Source organism: Gymnoscopelus braueri (genome assembly GCF_963280865.1).
Source record: "Gymnoscopelus braueri genome assembly, chromosome: 10".
Classification (NCBI taxonomy): domain Eukaryota; kingdom Metazoa; phylum Chordata; class Actinopteri; order Myctophiformes; family Myctophidae; genus Gymnoscopelus; species Gymnoscopelus braueri.
Window position 1 is genome coordinate 56,011,839 of NC_137611.1, and position 26,420 is coordinate 56,038,258.

The 26,420-nt window shown below is 42.5% G+C and overlaps 1 protein-coding gene across 1 annotated transcript; it reads left to right on the plus strand.

Moving 5' to 3' along the window:
• Positions 1-10,883: 10,883 nt before the first annotated feature.
• Positions 10,884-22,510, plus strand: LOC308094153 (retinol dehydrogenase 12; the record flags this gene model as incomplete). The annotated part of the gene is made up of 7 exons (XM_080440638.1): positions 10,884-10,906; positions 11,342-11,457; positions 14,672-14,827; positions 15,290-15,394; positions 20,567-20,776; positions 22,048-22,240; positions 22,408-22,510. The coding sequence occupies 7 exons, from the start codon at positions 10,884-10,886 to the stop codon at positions 22,508-22,510; spliced, it is 906 nt and encodes a 301-aa protein (XP_080296764.1).
• Between the last annotated feature and the right edge of the window lie 3,910 nt (positions 22,511-26,420).

A 26,420-nucleotide genomic window follows, 5' to 3' on the forward strand; every position in this document is an offset into this window, starting at 1 on the left:
CCCAGACAAATAGAAAACAGGAAAATTAAGTTTCAGGTCCTCCTTGGTCCTGCAGATCATTACCACACTCTTTTTGGCATTGTACTTCACGTCAAACTGAACACCATAATCGGAGCAAATGTTAAGTAGCTCCTGAAACCCAGCACTACTAGGGGATACAATGGCCAAATCATCGGCATACATAAAGTGATTGACCAGGGTGTTACCTATCATGCAACCAGTCCTAGCCCCTCCCAGCTGCTTTGACAGGTCGTCCATATATAGGTTAAAGAAGGCGGGGGATAAAAGCCCCCCCTGCTTAACCCCATTGCCTACACCAAAGGGAGAGGATATGCTATTCCCCCATTTCACTCTCATACTTTGTTTGGCATACCAGTAAGCCAGGATGCGTATGATGCATCCAGGCACACCCCTCTGATTAAGTTTGACAAAGAGTTTGTGATGATTAATACGGTCAAAAGCCTGAGACGCATCAATAAAACCTATCAGCATAGTAGAGCCTTGTCTTCTATATGTTTCAACAGCCTCTTTTAAGGCATATATACATAAGTCTGTACTGTGTTTAGCCTTAAAACCAAATTGGTTGTCTGTGGTGGAGATAAAAACACTTATCCTATCCAGTAGGATCCTTTCAAGTACTTTAGACAAAATGCTGGCTAGGGCAATGGGTCTATAATTAGCCATACTCCCAACCTTGCCCGCCTTGTCCTTAATGACAGGCACTAGGATGACTGTGAGCATGGAATCTGGTAGGATCCCATGTGTTATCAGTCCTGTAAGGCAGATTGACAGCAGTGCTGCAACTCTAGGGCTGGCTAGCTTTAGGTGCTCAGCACTAATGTTATCTAGGCCACATGCTTTTTTATCAGCTAATTGTCTAATCGCTAGATAGATCTCATTAGGGCTGAAGTGTACTCCACCCTCATCTAACTTACCTATATAATAGGGTTCACTCTTTACACAGTTGAACAGAGCAGCATAATGCTGCCTCCATAACTCAGTTATGTTTTCTGTACCTGAAACACCATCAATATTACAAGGCAGTACTGCTTTAGACCTATTTATATTTTTAACCTCTTTCCAAAAGCCATTGGCATTATTGCTTAACAGTTTCCCAGCCATAGAATCAGCTCTCATAGTTTGCTCATGCTTTCCCACAAAACGCACTGCCTGCTTATACCTGGCATTAGTTAACTTTTTATAAATAAGTTCAGGCCCCTGTCTAGGTTTCTCAGCAATAACCCAGGCCCTATGGGCCGCCTTAGCTTCTTCATGGTGGCTAGCAACATACATGTTCCAGCCCGGCTTGATGTTTTTAGACCCTCTAGGGTGAGAGAGTAGGGGCCTGCTGGCCACAGAGAGAGCATTAACTATACCATTATACATAGTACACAGGTCAGTACAGTGATTGGGGTCCTTACAGTTCACATTACATAGAATAGCATCCATTGGCACATGAACTTGACTTAAAAGAGCATCTGTTCTCTCACTGTAAGAGGAAGCTGTTATAGCGCCACCATGAGGCTAATTTTAAAAAATTTAAGTGGCCTTTCTTCCTCGGCATAGTGGAAATGTGAGTGCGGAATTTCAGGGAAATTGCATGCTGTGATCATGATTTGAGACATTTTGTTCAAAATGGAGCACTCCTGTAAACTTTGGAAGCCATTTTTAGCCAATCAGGATGGAATATGAAAAATCTGAAATACCAGTTTCGTTTAATGACTATAGAGATACTGTGTACCGATGTGCGTGATGTTTGGACAAAATCTGTAGGAGTACTGTCAAAAAATTTGTTTTGGAAAAAGTGGCCTCCTGGTGGCGCTATAACAGGCCCATGTGAAAAATGTGGGGCAAAGGTTCTGAATTGGCAGGCAGGGAGTGTGTGTGCACAGTTTCGCTGCGATCAAGCCAACGGTGTCGGATATTAGCTGTTCACAGACGGACACACACACACGCGGACACACACACACACAGACGGACGGACAGGGTGCAAAACATACTCTCTCGCCATGCCTTTCGGCCTGGCGGAGACAATAATTTCATACAACAGGAAAAACAGTCAGCAAGCGTGTCTACTGCAGGCATAGAGGAGGAGGAGGGGGAGGAGGAGGAGGAGGAGAGGAAGAGTGGTGGGAAGAGAGTGATGAAGACAACCAGTCTCAAGCTAGCTTTCCTTATGAGTCTGGTCTTGTTAGTGATTCACAGGGTTCGGTTGGGTCACAACAGGAAAATGTATATGACATTTGGCAAGTTAAAAGATTCCTGCAAATAACAAAAAATATGAAAAATGTACAAATTGGACATCATTTTGAAGACAAGATCTCAAATGAACAAAAAAGGAGAGGATTGTTTTTCTCAACAAGAGGTGTTCAGGCTCAGAAAATGGGTAACCAAAGCTACAACCAAAGCTAACAATGAAAGTACAACCGCATTGTAGACTGGCTGTTTTTTGTTTTTTTGGCTGTTATTCCTCACATCAGAAATCATGAGTGACTTCAACGTTTCCACTCTTAATATTAATGGGGCCAGAGATGTGAGGAAGAGAGCATGTTTATTTGAAATGGTAAAATTGAAGAACATTAATGTAATGTTTATTCAAGAGACGCACAGTGACATTTTAAATGAGACTGGAAGAAGGAGTGGGAGGGGGAGGTTGTTTTAAGTCATCTCCACAGTAGCAGTGGTGGAGTTGCACTTTTTTTACAGTGATTTTATTCCAAGGTCTTTTGAAGTAGAGGAAATAGTAAAAGGCAGACTGATGGTGGTAAGAGCCAAATATGAGCTTTTTACTATGGTGTTTATTAATGTATATGCTCCTAATGTGGGACTTGTCAGAGTTATGTTTTTAAATGAATTAAGTAAGGTGTTAAGTCAGTGTGGGCCTGATGATTTTACATCTTTATCTGGTGATTTCAATTGTACAGAAAATGATAATTTTGATAGGAACCATGTTGAACCTCATGGTGTTTCAAAACGGAGCATGAAGCTTTAACTGATGTATGGAGGGGAATGCATGACAAGCATAGACAATACACGTGGGTTCAGAAAAGAGGGAATTTTTTTTTCTATGGCCAGGTTAGATAGAATTGATTGTTTTAAGCATAATTTTAATGTTTTTAGAGGGTGCAATATACTGCCTGTTGGGTTTTCTGACCATTCCATGGTGTCTTGTAATGTGTTATTGCCAATGTTAAGCACAAGTCTGCATATTGGCACTTTAACACTGCTCTGTTATTAGATACGCACTTTAAAGAGCTTTATTTTTCTTTGGCAAGTTTTTAAAACTACAAAGGGAGATTTTGCCTCTTTGAAACAATGGTGGGATTGTGGAAAGGTGGAGATTAAGAATTTTTGTCAACAGTACACTTTCAATGTCTCTCGTGACATCACCAAATCCATGAATGATCTGGAGATTGAAATAGTGGAACTGCAGAATGTTGCAGCTTCCACAGGAAATCGAGGCAGCATTGATGACCTCAAATACAAAAAAGCCGTACTGGTTGACCTACTGGCTCTAGAGCGCAGGGGGCGCTGGTCCGGTCCCGCTTCCAGAGCGAAGCTCTCATGGACTCACCATCTAAGATTTCAGCTTGTAGAAGAAAAAGGGGCAGAGCAGATTCATCCACGCTCTGCGCTCTGCCAAAAGACTGATGCCAGTGAGATACGACAGAGCTGTGGACTTTTATTCTCTTCTGTACAACAGTGAGTACAGTGAGGATGAGGAGGCTTTTGATTCTTTCTGCAGTGGGCTGCCCAAGGTCTCTAAGGAGACTAACAAATAACTGGAGGCTCCTCTGACTTCAGAAGAAGTCTATGCAGCACTGCAGAGTATGCAGGGGGGCAAGGCCCCTGGTATCGACGGACTACCACCAGAATATTCTGGTGGTAGTTCTGGAATGAACTAGAAGAGGATATTTTGGATGTTTTTAATGACATTTTTAAGGAATCTTGTCTGCCACAGAGCTGCAGGAGAGCAGTTCTGACTTTGTTGCCCAAAAAAGGTGACCTACAGGACATAAAGAACTGGCGACCAGTCTCTCTGTTATGCACAGACTACAAAATGCTGTCTAAAGTATTGGCCAATAGGCTGAAGAAGGTGATGGACCAGGTCATCCACAGGGCCCAAACATACTGCGTGCCTGGCAGGTCCATTGTTGACAATGTGTCACTAATTCGGGATCTTTTGGACGTCTCCGGTTCTTTGGGCATAGATGCTGGTCTGGTTTCGTTGGATCAGGAGAAGGCGTTTGACCGCACTGAGCACTGTTACCTCTGGAAAGTTTTACAGAGGTTCGGCCTCAGTGATGGTTTTATTGCCAGGATTAAGGTGATGTATGAGGACATTGAAAGTGTACTGAAATGTAATGGGGGTCTATGTAAACCTTTTAAGGCAACATGAGGAGTAAGACAGGGTTGTGCAATGTCGGGTATGCTCTATGCTCTATGCTCTTTCTTTTTTTTCTTTTTTTTTCCTTTACATTTATGATTTTTATTCAGCATAGGTAGTAGCAGGGTAGTTGTAGTTGCAGATACAATAAGACTCATGCCTTTTTATTTTTATTTTTCTTACATACAGGAACAAGCAGTACAATACGATACAATTCACACCCAACATAACGTTTAACACACAACTAAGGTACAAGGCTGGTTCCGTTTTAAACAACACTCAATTCTCCCCATACCCTCCCTCCCTCCCTCATGGGTCTTTAGTCACCGTTAATTTCACCACATTGTCAGATTAATAAGATTATTAATGAATATGTAATTATGGCGCCCCAGGCAGACATAAATCCACCTGTTGATCCTCAAATAAAAATTTCTCTAATTATGCTCTTTCTATTGAACCTATGTTGCACAATATCAGGTCTTGTATTAATGGTTTAATTTTATCTGGTCTTAATACAAGTTTTTTTTTTATCTGCATATGCGGATGATTTAATTGTTATTGTACAAAGTCAAGATGATTAAACTTTGGAAAAATTATCATCTGCAAGAGTTAACTGTGCCAAAAGTGAAGCATTAGCAGTTGGGAAATGGTCTGCCTCAGTTGCCAGGAGGGTTAATATGGAAGAGGGGAGGTTTAAAGTATTTGGGAGTCTATTTAGGAGATGAGCAGAGTGCACAAAAAAAATTGGGAAGGATTGGTGGAGAAGGTGGAGGGGAAGTTGACTAAGTGGAGATGGCTGCTACCTCAAATGTCTTACAGAGGAAGAGTCCTTATTATTAACAACCTAGTGGCTTCAACACTCTGGCACAGATTAAAATATATGGAGCCCCCTGCTGGGCTGTTACAGAAGATACAATCCATAATGAATATTTTTTTCTGGGATAAATTGCATTGGGTCTCTCAGAGTGCGCTCTACCTGCCAAAGGAGGAGGGGGGTCAGGGGTTAATACACCTGCAGAACAGCAGCTTTTAGGTTACAGCACATTCGAGGTACCTAACAGGAAGTGATGATGTGGTCTAGAAACCTGTAATGAGTACCATCTTTAAAAGAATAGATGGGTTGGGTTGTGATGCTTCGTTATTTTTAATGGATTGTGATTTTATTCATTTGCCTAATTTGACTCCTTTTTATCAGGTATGGACACTTTTTGTTTGGAACAGGCTGGAACCTGCAGCCTCAATGTTTTGGCTCCTGGAGGAGCCCAGCTTGATGTTCAAGATCATAGCAAGCCTGGACTTACTCGCTGCTGGTTGGTTTCAGCTGGAGCAGTGAAGCTGAGACACATTGTGGATGTAGCAGGTCCAGGCTTCTATAACACAGAGGCTGTGGCTTCTGTGCTGGGTCTGAGATCACATCGTCACACCAGGGACATTCTAAATGAGTGGATTTAAAGACTGAGTGGTGAAGAATCAGAGATGCTACAGGATTATTTCAGAGGGTCAGAGGTTCCTGATGAAGGGGATCCTTTCCCTGAATTGGGTCTTGAAATAGACACAACTGAGCTGACAGGAACTTTAGTGAACTTTGATACATGTCATCATGATTTGTGTGCATGGGGATCTCATCTTAAACAAGCTCAGTGCTTAATGAGTCTTCCAGTTTAGTAGACCTTGTATTGTGAATTTGTACTTCCATGTACTGTTGTTCTCATGTCTTACTAAATAAAGTACATCAATCAAACCTTATCGTCCTCAATAAATGTTGGCACTTTAGCTGTGTGTGTGTGTGTGTGTGTGTGTCCACTTTGCTGTTGTTGGAGGCTGAATCAACACAAGAGGTTCAGCCTGGTACAGGCTGTATCGGTTCAGCTGAGTTCACAGACCCCGGTTTGCAGCTGCACTGCAGTTACAGCAGAGCAGCATGAACACAAGAGCAAGCCAAGCTAAATGTGTTTATTTGATCTTAAAGTGCAGACAAAGTCCAGAACAGGCGACAGAAACAACAATGAAATCCCTCCTAAAGTTTTATACCAGTCTGGTGGCATGAATATGGTGATTGTTATTGTCCTTCTAATGATTGTTAGACTCATTGAAAACACACGTTCCTGCTTCTGGTGACTGATATTGACCTTCTAATGAATGTTATTTAATTTAAGAGAATATATGTTTTTTTTTATTATTATTTCTGCGTCAATTTGACATATTTCCAATAGTGCTGTCACCAAATAGTGTGAAACCCAGTGCTTTGAAGTACTCAGATTTATTTACTTAAAGGGTTGTCCTTTAAGTAATGAAATTGAAAAGCTTGAGAATCACTTGCTATGCTAGAGCTACGCCGTAAAAAAAAATTATGGGGGTCCCTGGTATATCTTTTCAAATGGGGGTCCACAGGCTAATATGTATCAATTCGGGGGTCCTTGACATAAAAAGGGTTTGAGAACCACTGGTGTAAATCACTGTTTCCCAAACATTGGGTCCCATCTTTGGGTTGCGTAGTAAATATCTCTGTTTTCTGTTTTCCATTTAAATACATATATTATTTCAAAAGATTTCTAAAAAAAGTTTAAACAAAAAAATCACAATCAATTAAAAAATTCATCAATTAAAAAAAATGTTTCAAAAGTATTTCATGAATAAAATGAAAAACAAATGTGCAGATCTCACATTGATTGATTGATTGACATTTTTATTAGGCAAAAGAATGTAAAACAACGCAGTTACATTTATAATGCTTTTGTCTAAAAGGTCCGGCCAAAAAAGTCCTTGCGGACTTGTTTCCGTTGGGGTCCTTGAGTTAATTTCATAGACATATATAGTAGCAACCAAACAGTTCAAAAATCAACATGAAAATACAGATAATACAGAAAAAATACCACTATGTACAAAAAAAAGCATTTAAAAAATATATGTACAAAAAAAAGGGGGGGGGGGAGCATGGAATAATAAAAATTATATACAAAAAAAGCATGAGGAAATACAAAATATGTACAAAAAGAGGAGGGGGGGGGGTCAGGGAAACTGGTACTAGCTCCTCTTTCGGCCTCCAGAAAGATGGGTTTTTAGGGCTGTTTTGAATGAGCCCAGCGAACTGCATTTTTTGAGGGATGGGGTTAGACTATTCCATTCCTTGGTGGCTGTGCTATAGAAGGTGAATTTGCCCATGTTTGTTTTATGGGTGGGTGGTACCAGATTGTTGTTTACGCTCCCTCTAGTTTCATGGCTGTGGGTGTCACTAACTTTTTCGAGGTATTTATACAGATATGCGGGTATAGGGGGCATATCGGGCAAATCTGCATTTACAATTTTGAAGACCAGACCCATTTTTAGTTGTTTAACCCTGTCTTCCACCCTGAGCCAGCCTAGGCTGGCAAAGTGAGTGGGAGAGAGGTGGGTCATGGGCCCCAGTCCGAGAAGTAGTCGGATCAGTTTGTTTTGGGAGGTTTGAAGCTTAGTCTGCAGTGACACTGAGGTGTTGGAGTACCAAGAGGAGCTAGCATAGTCAAAAAGGGGCTGAATCAGGGCCCCTGAGAGGGTCCTGAGGGCCTGAGGGTTGACAAAAGAGGAAACTCTGCCCATAAATCTGGTTCTCTGGTTTACTCCTTTGACCACCTTTGTTGCCATGCTTTCACCTGTCAGGTATTTGTCAAGAATACATCCCAAATAGGTAATCTCTTCTTTGCTAGTGATGATTGTGTCATCGACTTTGACCTTGAAGTCATTTACCTTCATTTTACTGAGGGAATGTCTGGTCCCAAATAGGATGGATTCAGTTTTCCCAAGGTGTAGAGACAGTTTGTTATCGGTAAGCCAGGTACGGATTTTTGAGAGTTCAGAGCTGAGAGCTTCCTCAACTTGCAACTTGTCCTCACCCGAGATCAGGAGTGCCGAGTCATCAGCGAACAGGAACAGTTTGCAGTTACAGGCAGCCTTCATGTCGTTAATGTATAGAAGGAACAGTAACGGCCCTAGAATGCTGCCTTGAGGAACCCCGCAGCTCACCGGGAGGGATGAGGACATGGTTCCGTTGATGTCAACCACTTGTTCTCTACCCTCCAAGTAAGATCTCATCCAATTTAGTGATGTGCAATCAAAACCAATCGCCCTCAGCTTATCAAGTAGAATTGCTCACAACGAGGTGTGGAGCGACGCGTTGTGAGTACTTACTTTACTGGAGTATTTCCAATTTGCAAAACTTTCACTTCTACTCCACTACATCTCAAAGGCAAATATTGTACTTTTTACTCCACTATAATTATTCGTAGATTTAGATTATTATGACAAAACCACTTCAGACCTATATATACATACACACTTTGGCAATTTGAAAATAGCAGATCTACAAGCTCAAAACGCGTTCATACATTCGAAAACTTGTGAAATGGGACCTTCTGCATAACGAGTACTTTTACTTTTGGTACTTTACGTATATTTTGGCCCCAACACTTTTGTACTTTTACTCAAGTACATTTTGAACACTGGACGGATTTGTAACAGAGTATTTCTACTTTGTGGTATTAATACTTTTACTTAAGTACAAACTTTGAGTACTTCTTCCAACACTGTGTGAATGGTCTTACCTTCAGCTCTTACTGTGTTCAGAGTATACATCCATAGTAAGAGGAAACAGCTCAGTGGAATCACATGCATGTTGTTTTCAATAAATAGGACTGTGTTGTGATGTGACTGAATGCTCACTGACTGACACTGGTCTGTTGGAGCCCCTCCCTCACAGGATGGAGATGAAAAGAGTCAGTGATTGGTTGAGAAGCATGATGAAGTCACTGTTTTGATTGGCTGAGGGAGTGGAATATTCAACATGTCCTAACCTATTATTTTTGTATTTTATACATGTATACATGTATATATATATATATGTGTGTGTGTGTGTGTGTGTGTGTGTGTGTGTGTGTGTGTGTGTGTGTGTGTGTGTGTGTGTGTGTGTGTGTGTTTGTGCGTGTGTAGACCACACATGGACAAATGACATCATCAACTTGCTACTGGTCCCCCTTGAGTCAAAGATGAGCTATTTCGAAAAAAATATTTTTACATTAGGCACTTGAACCCTAACATCCCTATAACTATAGCCAATTTATTTAGCAATTTTCTGCAAAGAGGTTTGTTGTAGAGGAAAAAAAGAGCAGACCAAGTGCAGAGTCAAAGGTGAAGTTTACTAAGTATTGAGGGTTTAAGCTGTTAAATAGTGCTGTCAAACAAATGTAAGAAGTTATCTATGAAATCTATGTTTTTTTTTTATATACAACATAATTGTATTCAATATGTAGTGGGGATCACTGCCTCATCTCTCTCTCATCTTGGCCTGAAAATAAAAATGTTGAAGAAACCTGAGGGTTTAATAGTTAAAGGAGAGATCCGGACATTTTAAGTGTTATCTTTGATGTGTCGCTAATCACTCACCATCATTGAAATGGACGTTGAGTTATTCCAGAGAGTCTCGTGTCCTGCAGTCTGTCGACCCCCTCCGTTGGCATAATGGGAGCCCGTGTAAGAGTGAAATTCGTCTATTATAACCGATGCAAAGTTAGTTTTTTCTCTACTACTGCTCATTGTGGAGTCTCATGATACTCAAACATGCACTGAAAGTCGCGCACGAGTTATCGTTCGTGCAGAACTAGACGACGCTGGGGGGATGGGCGGATCTCTCCTTTAAAGCCAATGTGATATTACAGCACCGTGTTATTGTCAGTGGCGTAACGCAGAATCGCGGGGCCTCCCCATGGGAGTTTCATGTGAGGCCCACGCACATGCACGCGTGTGCGTGCACAACCTGCGAGCGCGAGAACATTTTCGGGTCTAATTCGGGTCTAATTCGGTCTGATTCGGGTCTAATTCGGGTCTAATTCGGTTCTATTTGATCAATATAAATCCACTTTTTTTTGCTGTAAAAATATTTGTATCAGCGGAGGCCGGGCCCCCCCTGCTGGTGGCCCCCCCGCACCGCATCGCTTGCTGCCCCTCCGTTACGCCACTGGTTATTGTACTACTGGCATGTCCCAGTCACTGTGCCACCCCAGTGGATTAGCGGCGCGAAGCACAGATTAGCAAGGATTACACACGCACACGCACACGCACACGCTCACGCTCACACACACACAAACACACACACACACACACACACACACACACACACTTTAGGGTTAGGGTTAGGGCATAAACACACATGCACTTGCTGAGAGGCACACACGCTAATCAGCACACAATACGGACAATCGTGAGTTTGTAACAATGTGCACACGGCCGCCTTAGATCCAGTGTGAATGAAACCTTTCTGATGTTGAAACTAAAACCTTTCTGGTATTGGAACTAAATATTTCTGGTACTGGAACTAACCCTTTCTGGTAATGGGAGTAAACCTTTCTGGAGTTGTCAGCATGTAGGCTACTAGTCTTGGAGTTGGAACTATTCGTAACTGGAGTTATTAGCCTGTTCGCTACTGGTGTTGAGACATTTGATCAACAGTAAGTCAGCTGGGAGAGAAATGGCTAATATTTATACACTGAGGTAAGCTCTGCGAAATGTTATGTTAGTTTGGTCTTTGAGTGCGTGTGTGTGTGTGCGTGCGTGTGTGTGTGTGCGTGTGTGTGTGCGTGTGTGTGTGTGTGTGTGTGTGTGTGTGTGCGTGTGCGTGCCAGCATGCGTGTGTTTCACCATACTTCACTGAACGGAGTCCCCCAGGGGACCCTCCCATTTTCCCGCCTACACCAAATATATTCAGCAAAAAATAGCAGATATGCGAGCTCACATTGCATAGTTTTGCGACGTGTTGTGAGCCTGTAGATCTGCTATTTTTGCCACATGTTTTTCCCCCAGAATAGGGTTCATGTGGTGACCCACTTAAGCCCTATATACTTCACTGTACGATGGAAAGTGACAATATCAGATCTACAAGCTCGCAGGGCTGTGGATCCTTGCTTATGTAGTGTGGTTGTGTTGCAGAGGGTTGCTGTGTGGTCAGTGGTCTTCAGATGCCAGGCTGGGTGGTAAAACGGTCATCATCACTGGGGCTAACACTGGCATAGGGAAGGCTACGGCCCTGGACCTGGCAAAGAGAGGTGGGTAGCATGCATGTAGCATTCTATTGTCTTATCAAAGAGAGGTGGGTAGCATTCTATTGTCTTATCAAAGAGAGGTGGGTAGCATGCATGTAGCATTCTATTGTCTTATCAAAGAGAGGTAGGTAGCATTCTATTGTCCTATCAAAGAGAGGTGGGTAGCATTCTATTGTCTAAAGAGAGGTTGGTAGCATGCATGTAGCATTATATTGACTTATCAAAGAGAGGTGGGTAGCATGCATGTAGCATTCTATTGTCTTATCAAAGAGTGGTAGGTAGCATTCTATTGTCTTATCAAAAAAAGGTAGGTAGCATTCTATTGTCTTATCAAAGAGAGGTAGCATTCTATTGTCTTATCAAAGAGAGGTAGGTAGCATTCTATTGTCTTATCAAAGAAAGGTAGGTAGCATTCTATTGTCTTATCAAAGAGAGGTAGCATTCTATTGTCTTATCGAAGAGAGGTATATAGCATTCTATTGTCTTATCAAAGAGAGGTAGAATTCTATTCTCCATTTGCACAAAGTGCTCCTCCCACATCCGGTTGTGGCATCGACCCGTGGCTTTCCTTCCGGTCCATTGATTGAAGATTTCTTTACATTGTAATCATCAAAATAATGCAGTATTTTTAATGGCACATGTCTTTTTAAAGCTGTGATCACAGAAAGATAAATACAAATGTAGTAGGCTATTATCTTATCAAAGAGAGGTGGGTAGCATGCATGTAGCATTCTATTGACTTATCAAAGAGAGGTGGGTAGCATGCATGTAGCATTCTATTGTCTTATCAAAGAGAGGTAGGTAGCATTCTATTGTCTTATCAAAGAGAGGTGGGTAGCATTCTATTGTCTAAAGAGAGGTTGGTAGCATGCATGTAGCATTCTATTGTCTTATCAAAGAGTGGTAGGTAGCATTGCATTCTATTGTCTTATCAAAGAAAGGTAGGTAGCATTCTATTGTCTTATCAAAGAGAGGTAGCATTCTATTGTCTTATCAAAGAGAGGTAGGTAGCATTCTATTGTCTTATCAAAGAAAGGTAGGTAGCATTCTATTGTCTTATCAAAGAGAGGTAGCATTCTATTGTCTTATCGAAGAGAGGTATATAGCATTCTATTGTCTTATCAAAGAGAGGTAGAATTCTATTCTCCATTTGCACAAAGTGCTCCTCCCACATCCGGTTGTGGCATCGACCCGTGGCTTTCCTTCCGGTCCATTGATTGAAGATTTCTTTACATTGTAATCATCAAAATAATGCAGTATTTTTAATGGCACATGTCTTTTTAAAGCTGTGATCACATAAAGATAAATACAAATGTAGTAGGCTATTATCTTATCAAATAGAGGTGGGTAGCATCCACGTGGCAGGCTAATCTTATCAAGGCGTTTGTCTCTGGAATCATCTCCATATCCACATCCAGACTCACAACGTGTCACATCATGACTACAAGCTTGTAGATCTGCTATTTTTGCTCTTTTGACACTAATAATTAGTTTCCTCTTCTACCCGGGATTTGAACCCAGTTTTCTGCGCAAGTGCTGAAATGTTTACTATTGAGCTAATTGAGCCGGCCTGCTTGCTCAGGGGATGAATTGAAAATGTACCATCAGTTCAAAATCTTTGTCAAATCCTGTGTCGAGGTGAGACATGACTTTGACACAATCTAAATGTCAGAGCTGGGAGAAAAAATACAACCACCCCAATTGTATAAGTTATATTGTATTAACATACTCTAGCATACAGATTGGACAATTTTATTCATAAAAAAAACATAGTGAAGCTTTAATTCTTTTTTGTAAATACACAATACAGTTTCGGTTGTATATCAGGTTTGTTAAGCCTTGTTCTAGTTTTTGTTATTGTGTTAGTTTTAGTTCATGATAATAACCCTGGTGCCTTGCAGGAGGGAAGATCATCCTAGCATGAGACATGGTGAAGGCAGAGACATCCAGAACAGAGATCATTCTCTGAATCTGCTGACATTTTTAAAATAAATCTTAAGATACATCTTTTAGCATTGCTTTTACTTAGATTGCTGCATTTCTATAACTGCTTTAGATTGTTCCTTTTTTAATGTATTTGTATGCATCATTGCTCCTCTGTTTTTTGCCTTCTTGGGTTCTTTTTTTAGAAAGAGGTGGTGCCATGGTTTTGCACTTTTTCTGTTTTTCATGTGTCTATGAGGTTGATAGAACTTCATTAAGCCCCCTGGTGTTGTTTTTATGGTGTTTTATGTCTTCTCTGACTATTTTGAGTTTCTACCTGGAGGCTGAAACTTTGAGGGTCAAACGTGCCAATAGAGAAACAGCGCTTTAGTGACATAGTAAAAACATACCCTCCCCCTCATTATCATAACACAACAGCCCAGCAAGCACAATGACGTCATGATGACGTTATGATGACGCCCGGTCATCACCCCGGTGACGTTCAGGACTAGGCCAGATCACAGCCCATATGGGGATGATCTTTACGTCATTTACAGGACGCCATCACTGGGACATCATATGGACATTTGGACAGCAATTTTGGGTGATGAGAAATGTGTTTAGATGACGTCCTGGAAGTGACGTTTTGTGGTCAGGATTAATTTTGGTTGAAATCAGGTGATATTCTGGGCCAGATCTGACTTGTCTTGGTTTGACTTGATCTAGCCCCAATCGAGACGTCACTGATTGGTCCGGGTTCTGACTGTGCTTGCTGGGAGGTGTGGGCATGAGGAGGAGGAGGGACTAGGACAGGTGGGTGGTGCTATGGTGGTGGAGGAGGTGCTAAGGTGAGAACCAGGTATACTTAATGAACTGGAGGCGTGTCCACATAAAAACATAATTTTAACAATTTCTGTACACTTTTTTGAAAGAAATCTTCCTCCTAGTATAACCATAATACCTGATGATTATGTTTTAGGGGGGGGGGGTCACTGAAAATCACGGCACCCCGTTTTTAACTTTTATTTTCCTGTGAAGCACATTGAACCTGTTGTCTGAAGTGTGCTTTATAAATAAAGCTTTTTTGATTGATTGATTGATTGATTGATTGAGTGAGTGAGTGAGTGAGTGAGTGAGTGAGTGAGTGAGTGAGTGAGTGAGTGAGTGAGTGAGTGAGTGAGTGATTGATTGATTGATTGATTGATTGATTGATTGATTGATTGATTGATTGATTGATTGATTGATTGATTGATTGATTAATTGATTAATTGATCATTAATATATGTTCCTGCAGGTGGGAAGATCATCCTAGCATGCAGAGACGTGGTGAAGGCAGAGACATCCAGAGATGAGATCATAGAGCTCTCTGGAAACCACAACGTGACAGTGAAGGAACTGGACCTGGCTGATACAAAGTCTATCACACAGTTTGCTGCCAACATCAACAAGGGTGAGACGCACACACAAACGCACGCACAGTGGTGGAAAAAGTACTCAAATAGTATCAATACTGCAATGTAGAAATACTCTGTTACAAGTAAAAGTCCGGAATTAAAAAAATACTTGAGTAAAAGTACAAAAGTATTGGTATCAAAATGTACTTAAAGTACTAAAAGTAGAAAGTACTCATTATGCAGAATGTCCCATTTCACAAGTTTTCAAATGTATAAAAAAAAAATTGAAAATAGCCGAAATGTATATAGGGCTGAAGTGGTTAATGTATGTTTTGTAATAATAATCAAAATCCACAAAGTAATTAGTAACTAAAGTTTTCAAATAGTTGTAGTGGAGTAAACGTATAATATTTGCCTCTGAGATTTAGTTGGGTAGAAGTAAAAGTATTGAAATAACTGTTGTTATTGGCTACATGTTTGCACCTGCAGTCTAATCAGTGTAATGTATTGTATTTCAGAAGAGCCTCAGCTCCACATCCTGATCAACAATGCTGGAGTCATGATGTGTCCCTACATGAAAACTGCTGATGGGTTTGAAATGCAGTTTGGAGTCAACCACCTGGGTGAAAAACTATTATTCTTAACAAAGTGTTAAGTTTAGTCATGGGTTCAGTCTTTGTTTAACATAGAAATGAATCCATTTTCATTTCAAGGGCCCCCAGTTTGATATGCATTAGGGCACATTTGATGCATTTTTGAATCTCTGGGACCCCAATCTTCCTCCTAGTATAACCATAATACCTGATGATTATGTTTTAGGGGGGGGGATCACTGAAAATCACGGCACCCCGTTTTTAACTTTTATTTTCCTGTGAAGCACATTGAACCTGTTGTCTGAAGTGTCTACTGTACACTATAAAATCCTCTGTGTTTATTGAACTCTTAAGGTCCTTACACACCGGGGCGATTTTTTCGTGCGAATAATACGCTTTTTTTAAAAACCTTATAAAGTCAATGCAAGCGTACATGGCGCGAAAAAGCGGAAAAGCGTCTTATTATTATTATTCGGAACGAGTCCGAATTTTGCGCCGGTGTGTAAGGACCATTAGAGTGTGCAAAGGGAACCAAACGGACCCATAAAAGATATTGCCACGGTGCTTGAGGTAGCCGAAGACTTCAAATATCTCGAGGTGTGGACTGCTTCAACGGAACAGGACCTGAAGGTCCGGAGGGCACTTGCCCTCCGGCCCAGATTTTTACTTAAGTAAAAGTATCAATACTGCAATGTAGAAATACTCTGTTACAGTAAAAGTCCGTAATAAAAAATTTACTTGAGTAAAAATTGGTAAATTGGTAAATTGGAAAAGTATTGGTATCAAAATATACTCAAAGTACAAAAGTAGAAAGTACTCATTATGCAGAATGTCCCATTTCACAAGTTTTCAAATGTATATCAAATGTAGTCACAAAAGTTTAAAAATATTTTCAAAATAGCAGATCTAGACCTCAAAAGTGGCTACAGTGGAGTCAGTACTGCTGTATGGGACTGAGACATGGACCCTCACAGTGGAGTCAGTACTGCTGTATGGGGCTGAGACATGGACCCTCACAGTGGAGTCAGTACTGCTGTATGGGGCTGAGACATGGACCCTCACAGTGGAGTCAGTACTGCAGTATGGAGCTGAGACATGGATCCTCACAGTGGAGTCAGTACTGCTGTATGGGGCTGAGACATGGACCCTCACAGTGGAGTCAGTACTGCTGTATGGAGTTGAGACATGGACCCTCACAGCACAACAGGAAAGGGCCCTGGATGGAGTCTACACAAGAATGCATCAGAAATGTGGTCCGCTACGGGGACCTATTCCCTGTAGCGAGCAAACGGCAGTGGTGGAAGAAGTACTTGGATATTTGACTTAAGTAAAAGTAGCAATACCACAATATAAAAATACTCGGTAGCACAAGTTAAAGGCCTTTCTTAAAAATGTTACTTGAGTAAAAGTACAAAATTCAGGAGTCCCGAGTTGGTTTTGGCTGTTAGGGTCCATTTGGACCCCTGGTGGTCCCTGAACCCAACGTTGAGAACCAGTCGTTTAATTCATGCATTTCCATTAAGTTAAGCAATGGAAAATGAACAATTAGCTGGTCATTATTGAGAAATAGACGTGATTAGATCCTGGTGTGAAGCAAAGGGGTCTTTATCACCCTGAAGGGGTTTATTTCTCAACAATGAGCTGCTCACCATTCATTATCCTGCTTATTACACAGCTATGTAATGAAATAATCAGTAATTGGACACATAATATAGCAACAAAACAATGTAATAGATTTAGAAAGGATGTAATTGTTCATGGTAAATATAATAGTCCATTATATTACAGCGCAACACAGTGGGCTCGCTAAACACTGGTAAGAAATGTTGATCAAATATGAATCAATATTCTGTTACTGCATTGTTTCTCGCCTCAAATGTTTAAAAAATAATTTAAAAAAAAACTTTGTGTACTGTTTAACTGTAAAATGACATTGTGTATGTTTACATGGCTGCGATGTTGAATAGGGCAAAAGCCAAGCACTACAGACTGACTGACTGACTGACTGACTGACTGACTGACTGACTGACTGACTGACTGACTCACTGATTGATTGATTGATTGATTGATTGATTGATTGATTGATTGATTGATTGATTGATTGATTGATTGATTGATTGATTGATTGACTGACTGACTGATCCAGGTGCTCAGGCTTCGTCCATAGCAATGGCCTGTTCTTCATAGCAACGACCTTATTGAGAAATAAGAGACTGCTGAATGCTAGGTTTAGTGGTTGGCTAATTTATTGCTGTTCCCTAAAAAGGGCTGCCTCATAAAAGAGATTGTATGTCTCAGTGGGATTTCACCTGTATAAATAAAGGTAATTATTGTTAGTATAGCTAAGTTACGGTCTGGGTTTAGTGGTTAGTTAAGAACAGATTCTGCTCTCCGCTTGAATCTGTCGCGAGGGTCCGTCATAACGTGTACGCGTCAGTGCGTACACGTTATGACGGACGGAATTATTGATACAAGTGGGCGTGCCTTCAGATCAGGAAGCAGGCCGCGCTTTAACCCAATCAAATGTAGTGGGCGGGATTTACTGTCTGTTCTCTGATTCCCACTAAAAACAAAACCGAAACTCATTTAACAATAGCGTCCTCGGAGCAGACAACCACAGAAAGATATTCACATTTTAACTTGCTCTTTCATCATAGAAACAAGTGGGCTTATAACCAAAACAATCCATGTTCTCTGGGAGAAGTGGTTAGTGTTCCATGTAGAAATATTGTTAGTGGGAATGAAAACATAGTCGCACCACCGGAAGTGAAAGGCTGAAGGCAGACCAAAACCCCGGTTTCCTTGTGCACGGGTGCTCCATTGTCCTCGGCCCAGAGCCAAGTGAGATAGTAAAAAACAGCAGAGGGCGCTGTTTTACCTTTTCATTTGGCGATGGGTTCCCAGATTGGTGGTTAGTTGGTTGTTAAGTTTTTGACTGCCAGGAATTAATTAATTAATTAATTAATCCGTCTCCGATCCCTTTGCCAACGAAAGCAGCGATTTTACTGTACCTAAAAAAATCATGGAATATTCTCTGTGACCTCCGTCCTCACGGAGATCGGCTCATTACACGCACGACGGGGGTGTCGTATTATAGGTGAAAAAAAAGTCTGGTTGCGATTCTGCATTCCAGAGATATGGCCGTTTGAATGTGGCTTGTTTTTTTGAAAAACAGAAGAAAAACAACAGAAAGCCGAGAAAATTTTGCTTTTATAAATCCTTTAACATGAAACGTGCCTAGATTTTTCATATTGTGATGATGTGATTTCTGAGTGTACTTTTCTCTCTTTAATTATTGTTAGTATAGTTACGTTTAGGTCTGGATTTAGTGGTTGGTTGTTAATGAATTAATTATTGATAGTATAGTTATGTTTAGGTATGGGTTTAGTGGTTGGTTGTTAATTTATTAATTATTGATAGTATTGTCACGTCCTGGGTCTGGCCCCAGCCCCTCCCTGCTCCTCTTGGTCTCTGATTGCCTAGAGTGGACTCAGCTGCGGGTGGCAGCTGTGCCTAGTTGGCTAACGATCCTCAGAGACTATTTAAGACTGTCTGTGACTTTGCTCTGTGCTGGTTCATTATGTAGTGTTCAGGTTCCTAGTTTCCAGGTCCCCGTGGTTCACCTTGTAATGTATTCGCCCTGTGAGGTGTACCCTATGTTTACATTATTATTATTTCAGTAAAGATGTTGTTAAACTGTCCACCTTGGTTTCCTGAGTCTACTTTAATGTTGAGTTCTGCATATGGGTCGCAAAACATCCGGGTCCCGGACAGAATGAACCAGCCATTCTGGACCCGGCGGAACTCCCAGCCAGAGAGAGCCTCTGTTCGAGACAGTTTCCTTTCCCCACCTTGTGGCCTCGAGTTCTCCGTTCCTGCTCCTGGATGTGTCGCCTTCTCCGTGGCCAGCTACACGAGATGTCACTGTGGCCGTCTGATGGGTGTCGACAAGTGTTGACGCCAGGGGGCCCTGCCTGGTGGGCCGTTTTCCGGGTGCCCTGCTGCCCAGCTGATGTCGCGGTTCTGCCGCTGTTCCGGCGTCGCATCTCCTACGAGTGGGGTCTGAGTTCTCCCGGGGTCCAGCGACGACGAGACGTCGCCTGCCGACCGGGTCGTTTGTTTCCATAATGGCTTTCTGGTTCGTCGCTGGAGGCGGGTTCCAGTTGGAGAGTAATCCCCGGTTGAGCTGCGCGTTCTGACGTTGTGGACTCGTCGCTGCCCAGTGCCTGCTTCCTCCCCGGAGGTCCTACTCCCTACTCCCGCGTGACGTTCTGGCCTTTGGGCCCGTCTGAGTGACCCGGGTGGCCAACCTGCGGTTCCTATGCCAGAGGGGATTTCGCCCAGCGTCACTCCAAAGATTCGTATGCCACGGATGTCAACTTGGGGTTGGCGTCCTATCAGCGCTGCCAAAGTCTTCGGGCCGGCCGGCGTGCCGCACCTACGTCGTCCAGAGGTTTTGGCGAGCGGTGTTGGTGGTCCGGTCGGCACCTTCCCCGGCTGCTTGTGCCCTCTGCTCCACTTAGTGCCAGAGCCCTGGCAGCTACTCCCCCCCCCCCCGAGGACCTCCACCCCCCCGAGGACCTCCACCCCTGGGGTCTGTGGCCCTGTTCGGTACCCCCTGTCCCTGTCTTGGGACGTCTAGAATCCGTCCCTAAAAGGGGGGGTACTGTCACGTCCTGGGTCTGGCCCCAGCCCCTCCCTGCTCCTCTTGGTCTCTGATTGCCTAGAGTGGACTCAGCTGCGGGTGGCAGCTGTGCCTAGTTGGCTAACGATCCTCAGAGACTATTTAAGACTGTCTGTGACTTTGCTCTGTGCTGGTTCATTATGTAGTGTTCAGGTTCCTAGTTTCCAGGTCCCTGTGGTTCACCTTGTAATGTATTCGCCCTGTGAGGTGTACCTATGTTTACATTATTATTATTTCAGTAAAGATGTTGTTAAACTGTCCACCTTGGTTTCCTGAGTCTACTTTAATGTTGAGTTCTGCATATGGGTCGCAAAACATCCGGGTCCCGGACAAGTATAGTTAAGTTTAGGTATGGGTTTAGTGGTTGGTTGTTAATTATGATTATTGATAGTATAGTTAAGTTAAAGTATGGGTTTAGTGGTTGGTTGTTAGGGTTAGGTCAAGGACTTCAATGTTCTTTGACACACTCCTGTATGGTTCTTCTGACTGCATTGTTCATCTCTTCCTCGTGTTGCTAGGTCACTTCCTGTTGACGTTCCTCTTGATTGGGCTGCTGAAGAGCTCCGCCCCCTCCAGGATTATCAACCTATCATCGATGGCACATGCCTGGGGGCGTATCCAGCTGGAGGACATTAACAGTGAGAGCAGCTATCACCCCAGGAGGGCGTACGGACAGAGCAAACTGGCCAACATCCTGTCTACCAGAGCTATGGCCAGGAGGCTACAGGGTGGGTGTTTTATACTTAGTGTTGGTGTGGTGGAAGAAGTACTGTCATGTTATATTTAAGGTTAGGGTAAGTAATTTTCTTTGGTTAAAATAAGTGTTACATAGCTCCGTATTCTGATAGTAATCATTGCTATAGAGTGTTTGTTCAGTAACAGCAGTCTCCATGTCTCTCCAGCTCTTTATTGAACAGAAGGTGTAATGGTGTATGCGGTCCCCCTGGTACAGGTACAGGTGTAACGGTGTATGCAGTCCCCCCTGGTACAGTTGCGACATACCAAAGCCTATATCGCTTGTGCTATAACCACGCCCCGCTTCTGTGACGAACGTGGAACTGCCTCTCGTCTGCCAACGGTGCACATTCTAGTACAGCCCAAAACCCTTTTTTTTTGTCTGGTCTGGTGGCGTGCCTCCGAGCGAGCTAAAGCGAGCGAGTTGCCTTGCCGAACGTTGTGAAGTTCGCTTGAGCCTACTCAGCGCCGTCCGAGTTATGTATCGATAGGGACAGAATCGTAAATCATGTTTTGGGGTGAGCGTTTTCCCCAACTGCCACTCAAAGCGCCTCCTTGCACAAGGCTTTGGGATCACGCGGTACAGGTACAGGTGTAACAGTGTATGCGGTCCCCCCTGGTACAGGTACAGGTGTAACGGTGTATGCGGTCCCCATGGTACAGGTACAGGTGTAACTGTGTATGCGGTCCCCCCTGGTACAGGTACAGGTGTAACTGTGTATGCGGCCCCCCCTGGTACAGGTACAGGTGTAACGGTGTATGCGGTCCCCATGGTACAGGTACAGGTGTAACGGTGTATGCGGTCCCCATGGTACAGGTACAGGTGTAACAGTGTATGCGGTCCCCCCTGGTACAGGTACAGGTGTAACTGTGTATGCGGCCCTCCCTGGTACAGGTACAGGTGTAACAGTGTATGCGGTCCCCCCTGGTACAGGTACAGGTGTAACTGTGTATGCAGCCCCCCATGGTACAGGTACAGGTGTAACTGTGTCTGCGGCCCCCCATGGTACAGGTACAGGTGTAACGGTGTATGCGGTCCCCCCTGGTACAGGTACAGGTGTAACGGTGTATGCGGTCCCGTAACGTTGTATGCGGTCCCCCTGGTACAGGTACAGGTGTAACGTTGTATACGGTCCCGCTGGTACAGGTACAGGTGTAACAGTGTATGCGGTCCCCCCTGGTACAGGTATAGGTGTAACGGTGTATGCAGTCCCTCCTGGTACAGGTACAGGTGTAACGGTGTATGCGGTCCCCCCTGGTACAGGTACAGGTGTAACGGTGTATGCGGTCCACCCGGGTATTGTCCGGACAGAGCTGAAGAGACACATGAACCTGGCCCTGCTCATCTCCTGGAAGATTGTCAGACCGTTCACCAAGACTGTGACCCAGGGAGCTCAGACCACCGTCTACTGCAGCGTGGAGCCACAACTACACTCACAGAGTGGAGGATACTTCAGGTAACTACCGTACTAAGACAAAAACTGCATAAAAAAGCCACAATTTCAGCTACTGTATGCATATATTCTACCTAAATGCCCCCCCCCCCTCTCTCTCTCTCTCTCTCTCTCTCTCTCTCTCTCTCTCTCTCTCTCTCTCTCTCTCTCTCTCTCTCTCTCTCTTACAGTGATTGTAAGTTGTCTCGTGGCAGCAGAGCATCCAGAGATGACGTTGTGGCAGAGAAGTTGTGGGAACTCAGCTGTCAAATGTTAGGAATCAACTGGGAATGATATCATGTCCTACTGAGGCTTTTGTCGAGTTCAGACTGCAAGATTTTAGTGCCGATTATCCACTCGCCGGCATTGTTTTTGGTGCCCGCCAATAAAGCACCAGATCAGAGCCAAATGGGGCTTTGTTCCCTTGATGTTTTGCTCAGTGTGTGTGAACGGTTCAAAGACCTCAAACTGATCGGGATCTCAGCGCCCACAGGTGCCTCCCAGAAGCGTCCCAACATTTCACAGTGTCTGATCTGTATGCTGATGTAGGCTACATCAGTGGTTCCCAAACTGGGTGTTGGGAAGATTATTTTGATTAGCTTAATGTACAACATTGTTTTCTCACTTAACAGTAAACAAACCAACATACAGTATGCAGGGTATCTGCACATTTCTGAAGTGACAATTTAAGGACTCTTAAGACCTTTTTAATACCAAATTGGCCAAATTGTGAAATATTTCGCAAGAAATCTACAAGCTCACAACGCCTCGCAGTGCGAGGTGTTGTGAGCTTGTAGATCAGCTATTTTCATAATATTTATCTGTGGAACCGATTCAAACTAAATGTAATTCCAAGTGCTTGTCAGGGTGGAGGGTCCCCAGTTCGAATATGATTATTTTGGGGGTGGCGGCCTGAAAGGTTTGGGAAGCCTTGATGTACATGATGTCATTTTATACTTTTAACAGTGGTTGTAACACACTTACTTTAAATTGCATTTTGATTGTATCATTTTATTTGCCTTTTATGTATTATTCCTTTTAATCATCTATTTTACCTCAGATTTACCTTGGTTATCATGATGTTGTTTTTCATTACAAGGTATTTATTTCTGTTCATATGATTGAGTTTTTCGTATGTTTTCTCTTAGTCCTGTTTTAACCCATACTCCTCAATGCTTTTAATATTGAGGCTGGAAAGTACCAGTGTTCTTTTTTTTTTGTTCACTGACTAAGCTATGATGCTAAAACTATGACAAAATATACAGACGTAACATCCAGAGTTGTGAGAAATCCACCCCAATCTGCACCACACTTGCTACAAACACTGTTCAGGGCTCTGGCATGAGAATAGTCACAGCAAAACACCTAAACTGCACACATGACCCTCATAGGCGCCGAATTATGTGTGCGCTCGTGGGGGCTCAACTCGAATCAATGCCCCCCCCCCCCCGGTCCACATACATACGCAAAGCGCGCATGCAATTTTTAAAAATTAATTCATTAATTAAACAACTATAAAACAACAGTAACAACACACTCTCCCAGCCTTTACTAGCACCATAATACTGTGTCGATAATCTTCTGGTTCCATGTCAAATTGTGACTTTGTCACTTATAGCAAGTGAGCGTGCGCACACACACACACACACACACACACACACACTCAACAGCTAGCAAGTCACGTCACCTCTGTAATTTAATTCATGAATCCGAACATTATCCATTCTCTTTTAGACTTCTTCAGGCCATCTGACAGTAGCCTATGCCTCCTACAGACTACAGTATATGCCCGAATCGGCAGCTTCTGTAGCTTGGTAAGAGGTGCGAATGGGGCAGCCAATGTATGATACATTGGCCTGCGGTCGGGAGCGCGCCCCACCAATGAGTGGACAGGTTGTCCGAGCCTATGGGATTGTGGTGGGGGCTCGTCATTTCTCGCAGGGGCTTTAGTGATGATAGGTATTTCAAATGTGGTAATTTGCTTGACCGCTTTTTCACACAAATGACGCAATCACAGATTAATCACCCACTTTTGAAAACATATAATCTCCTTTGTATTGAATTACACTGGAGAGTGACAGTAATGTGTTTGATTCAAGATTAAATCAATTGATCCAAGATCAAATTGATTGATCCAAAGGGTAATCACCCTCCAACTCTGAACTTAAGTTTGACTATTTTTGTAAAATAATGACAACAATGTGTAATATTTAGATTTATTTGTGAATGAAAAGAGTACATTAGATTGCAGTTTCCTACACAGTAAATGGGCCAATTGGCTGGCTTAATCAGTCCAATAACATAATCTGTAAAGCAGTGGTTCTCAGCCTTTTTTGGATCAGGGCCCACTTGAAAATCTGGAAAAGTGCCCGCGGCCCACCCTTCTGACCACATAACACAGCAGCCGATAGCCATATTTATTTAATCGATAATGTTTATGCTCATCGGTATCACAATGAAAATGGATTTTTCAAGGTTTTAAAGACAAAATACCATGAATTGTTTTTTTAAATATTAATTATATTGTCATTGAAATCTATTTCATGATCTATTTTGCCAATTATTTGGGAGCCAGCTGGCAATACCCTCATGGCCCACCAGTGGACCTCGGCCCACAGGTTGAGAACCAGTGCCTTGAAGGTCCTTACACACCAGTGGTATTTTTATCATGTGATTAATTTATCGCCACTGTCGGGCAGAAACCTCATATCTCCATATTATGTTTTTTTTTCTAAATGAATGCCCTATACTTCGTCGTACAAGAGTGTCGCACAAAAGGATCTATAAGCTCACAACATGTCGCGATACGAGACACGCAGTGAGCTTGTAGATCGGTTATTTTCACTATTTTATTTAATTACTTTAAATAAATAAAAAAGGAACGGTTCGGCTCAAGTCCGCTTCAGGCGGCGTGGCTCCATCGTTTTAACTGGGTTTTTTTTCACCCTTTTGCGTCTTGGGTTTGAGATCGGCACTCCTGCATGCCAGGAGTGCGGAAGTGACCGGGACTCTGACAAATGACGTGAACTGGTCCAAATCACGTCAAACGTTTGTCGTTTGGTCACATTTGTCCCAAGAAGTCACTATAGGTTGTTTAAGGAGTGAGAGAGTGTATCAAATACATACCAATGTGGGGTTCCTTGACATGAGAACGTTTGAGAACCACGTGTTCTATCTTTAGAGCTCAAACATGTCGGCGCTCGCCTGGTGGGGCTGTGTTTGAATAGTAAGTCACTTTGGATAAAAGCGTCTGCTAAATGACTGTAATGTAATGTAATGTAATGTAATGTAGTAGGACTCGGACATGACAGTTACGGATTGCAGCTTTAAAACTAAAATCGAACTGCCACACCTACTGTAAAACCACTTCTGATTACATTTTTGATTGGGATTATGGATAAATGTACTTATTATAATTGCTTCTTCTTATAATGATTGCAACTCATAAATGATCACATACATACTAATAGTAAGTTGTAAGATAAGATCCTTTTCACAAACATGGCTAATTTACTACCACATTCTGTCCCCTCTGATTCTGTAAAAGCAACAACAAAAAGCAGTGTTTTTTTTGTGTGTGTGTTTTTTTTAAGGCACAATGTGAACGCTATAAGTCACATGGATTTCCTCCTCTCTCCTCCAGGGGGCAGCGGTCACCGTCTGTGAACACAAACATCCAGTTAGAATAACAGGCTATGTGAAAAGCCAAGGAAGCAATAAGAATTAGACTGTAACTGTGTGAAAATGAAAGCAGTTAAAGTTGATTGGTAATTCATACAGATCTCAGCAGTTTGATTATTACAACTATTACCATTGACTACTGACTAATATGACTATTACAACCGTAATATGATTATTATCTTAATCTGACTCACAAGAAACCTGTTAAAGCACAAAACGATGTCTGATCAGTTTGTAGTTTTATCTTGCAATGTAAACACAATAATCTGGTTTCATTCCATTCAGTATATTTTAAAACCCCACAGTCTGAACTCTTTCATTAACTAGTTTCAACAGTTTGATAAATGTGTGTACCATTTTATAATGGTGTGTATTAGTTTGAAGAGTTGTATGAGTGTGTTCACTGTATCAGCTTTACAAAATGTCTCTAGGGGGCAGTGGCTCAGGAGGTAGAGCAGCCCTCTGGACATCGAAAGGTTTCTGGTTTGATTATCCGGCTCCTCGAAGTGTCTTTGAGCAAATG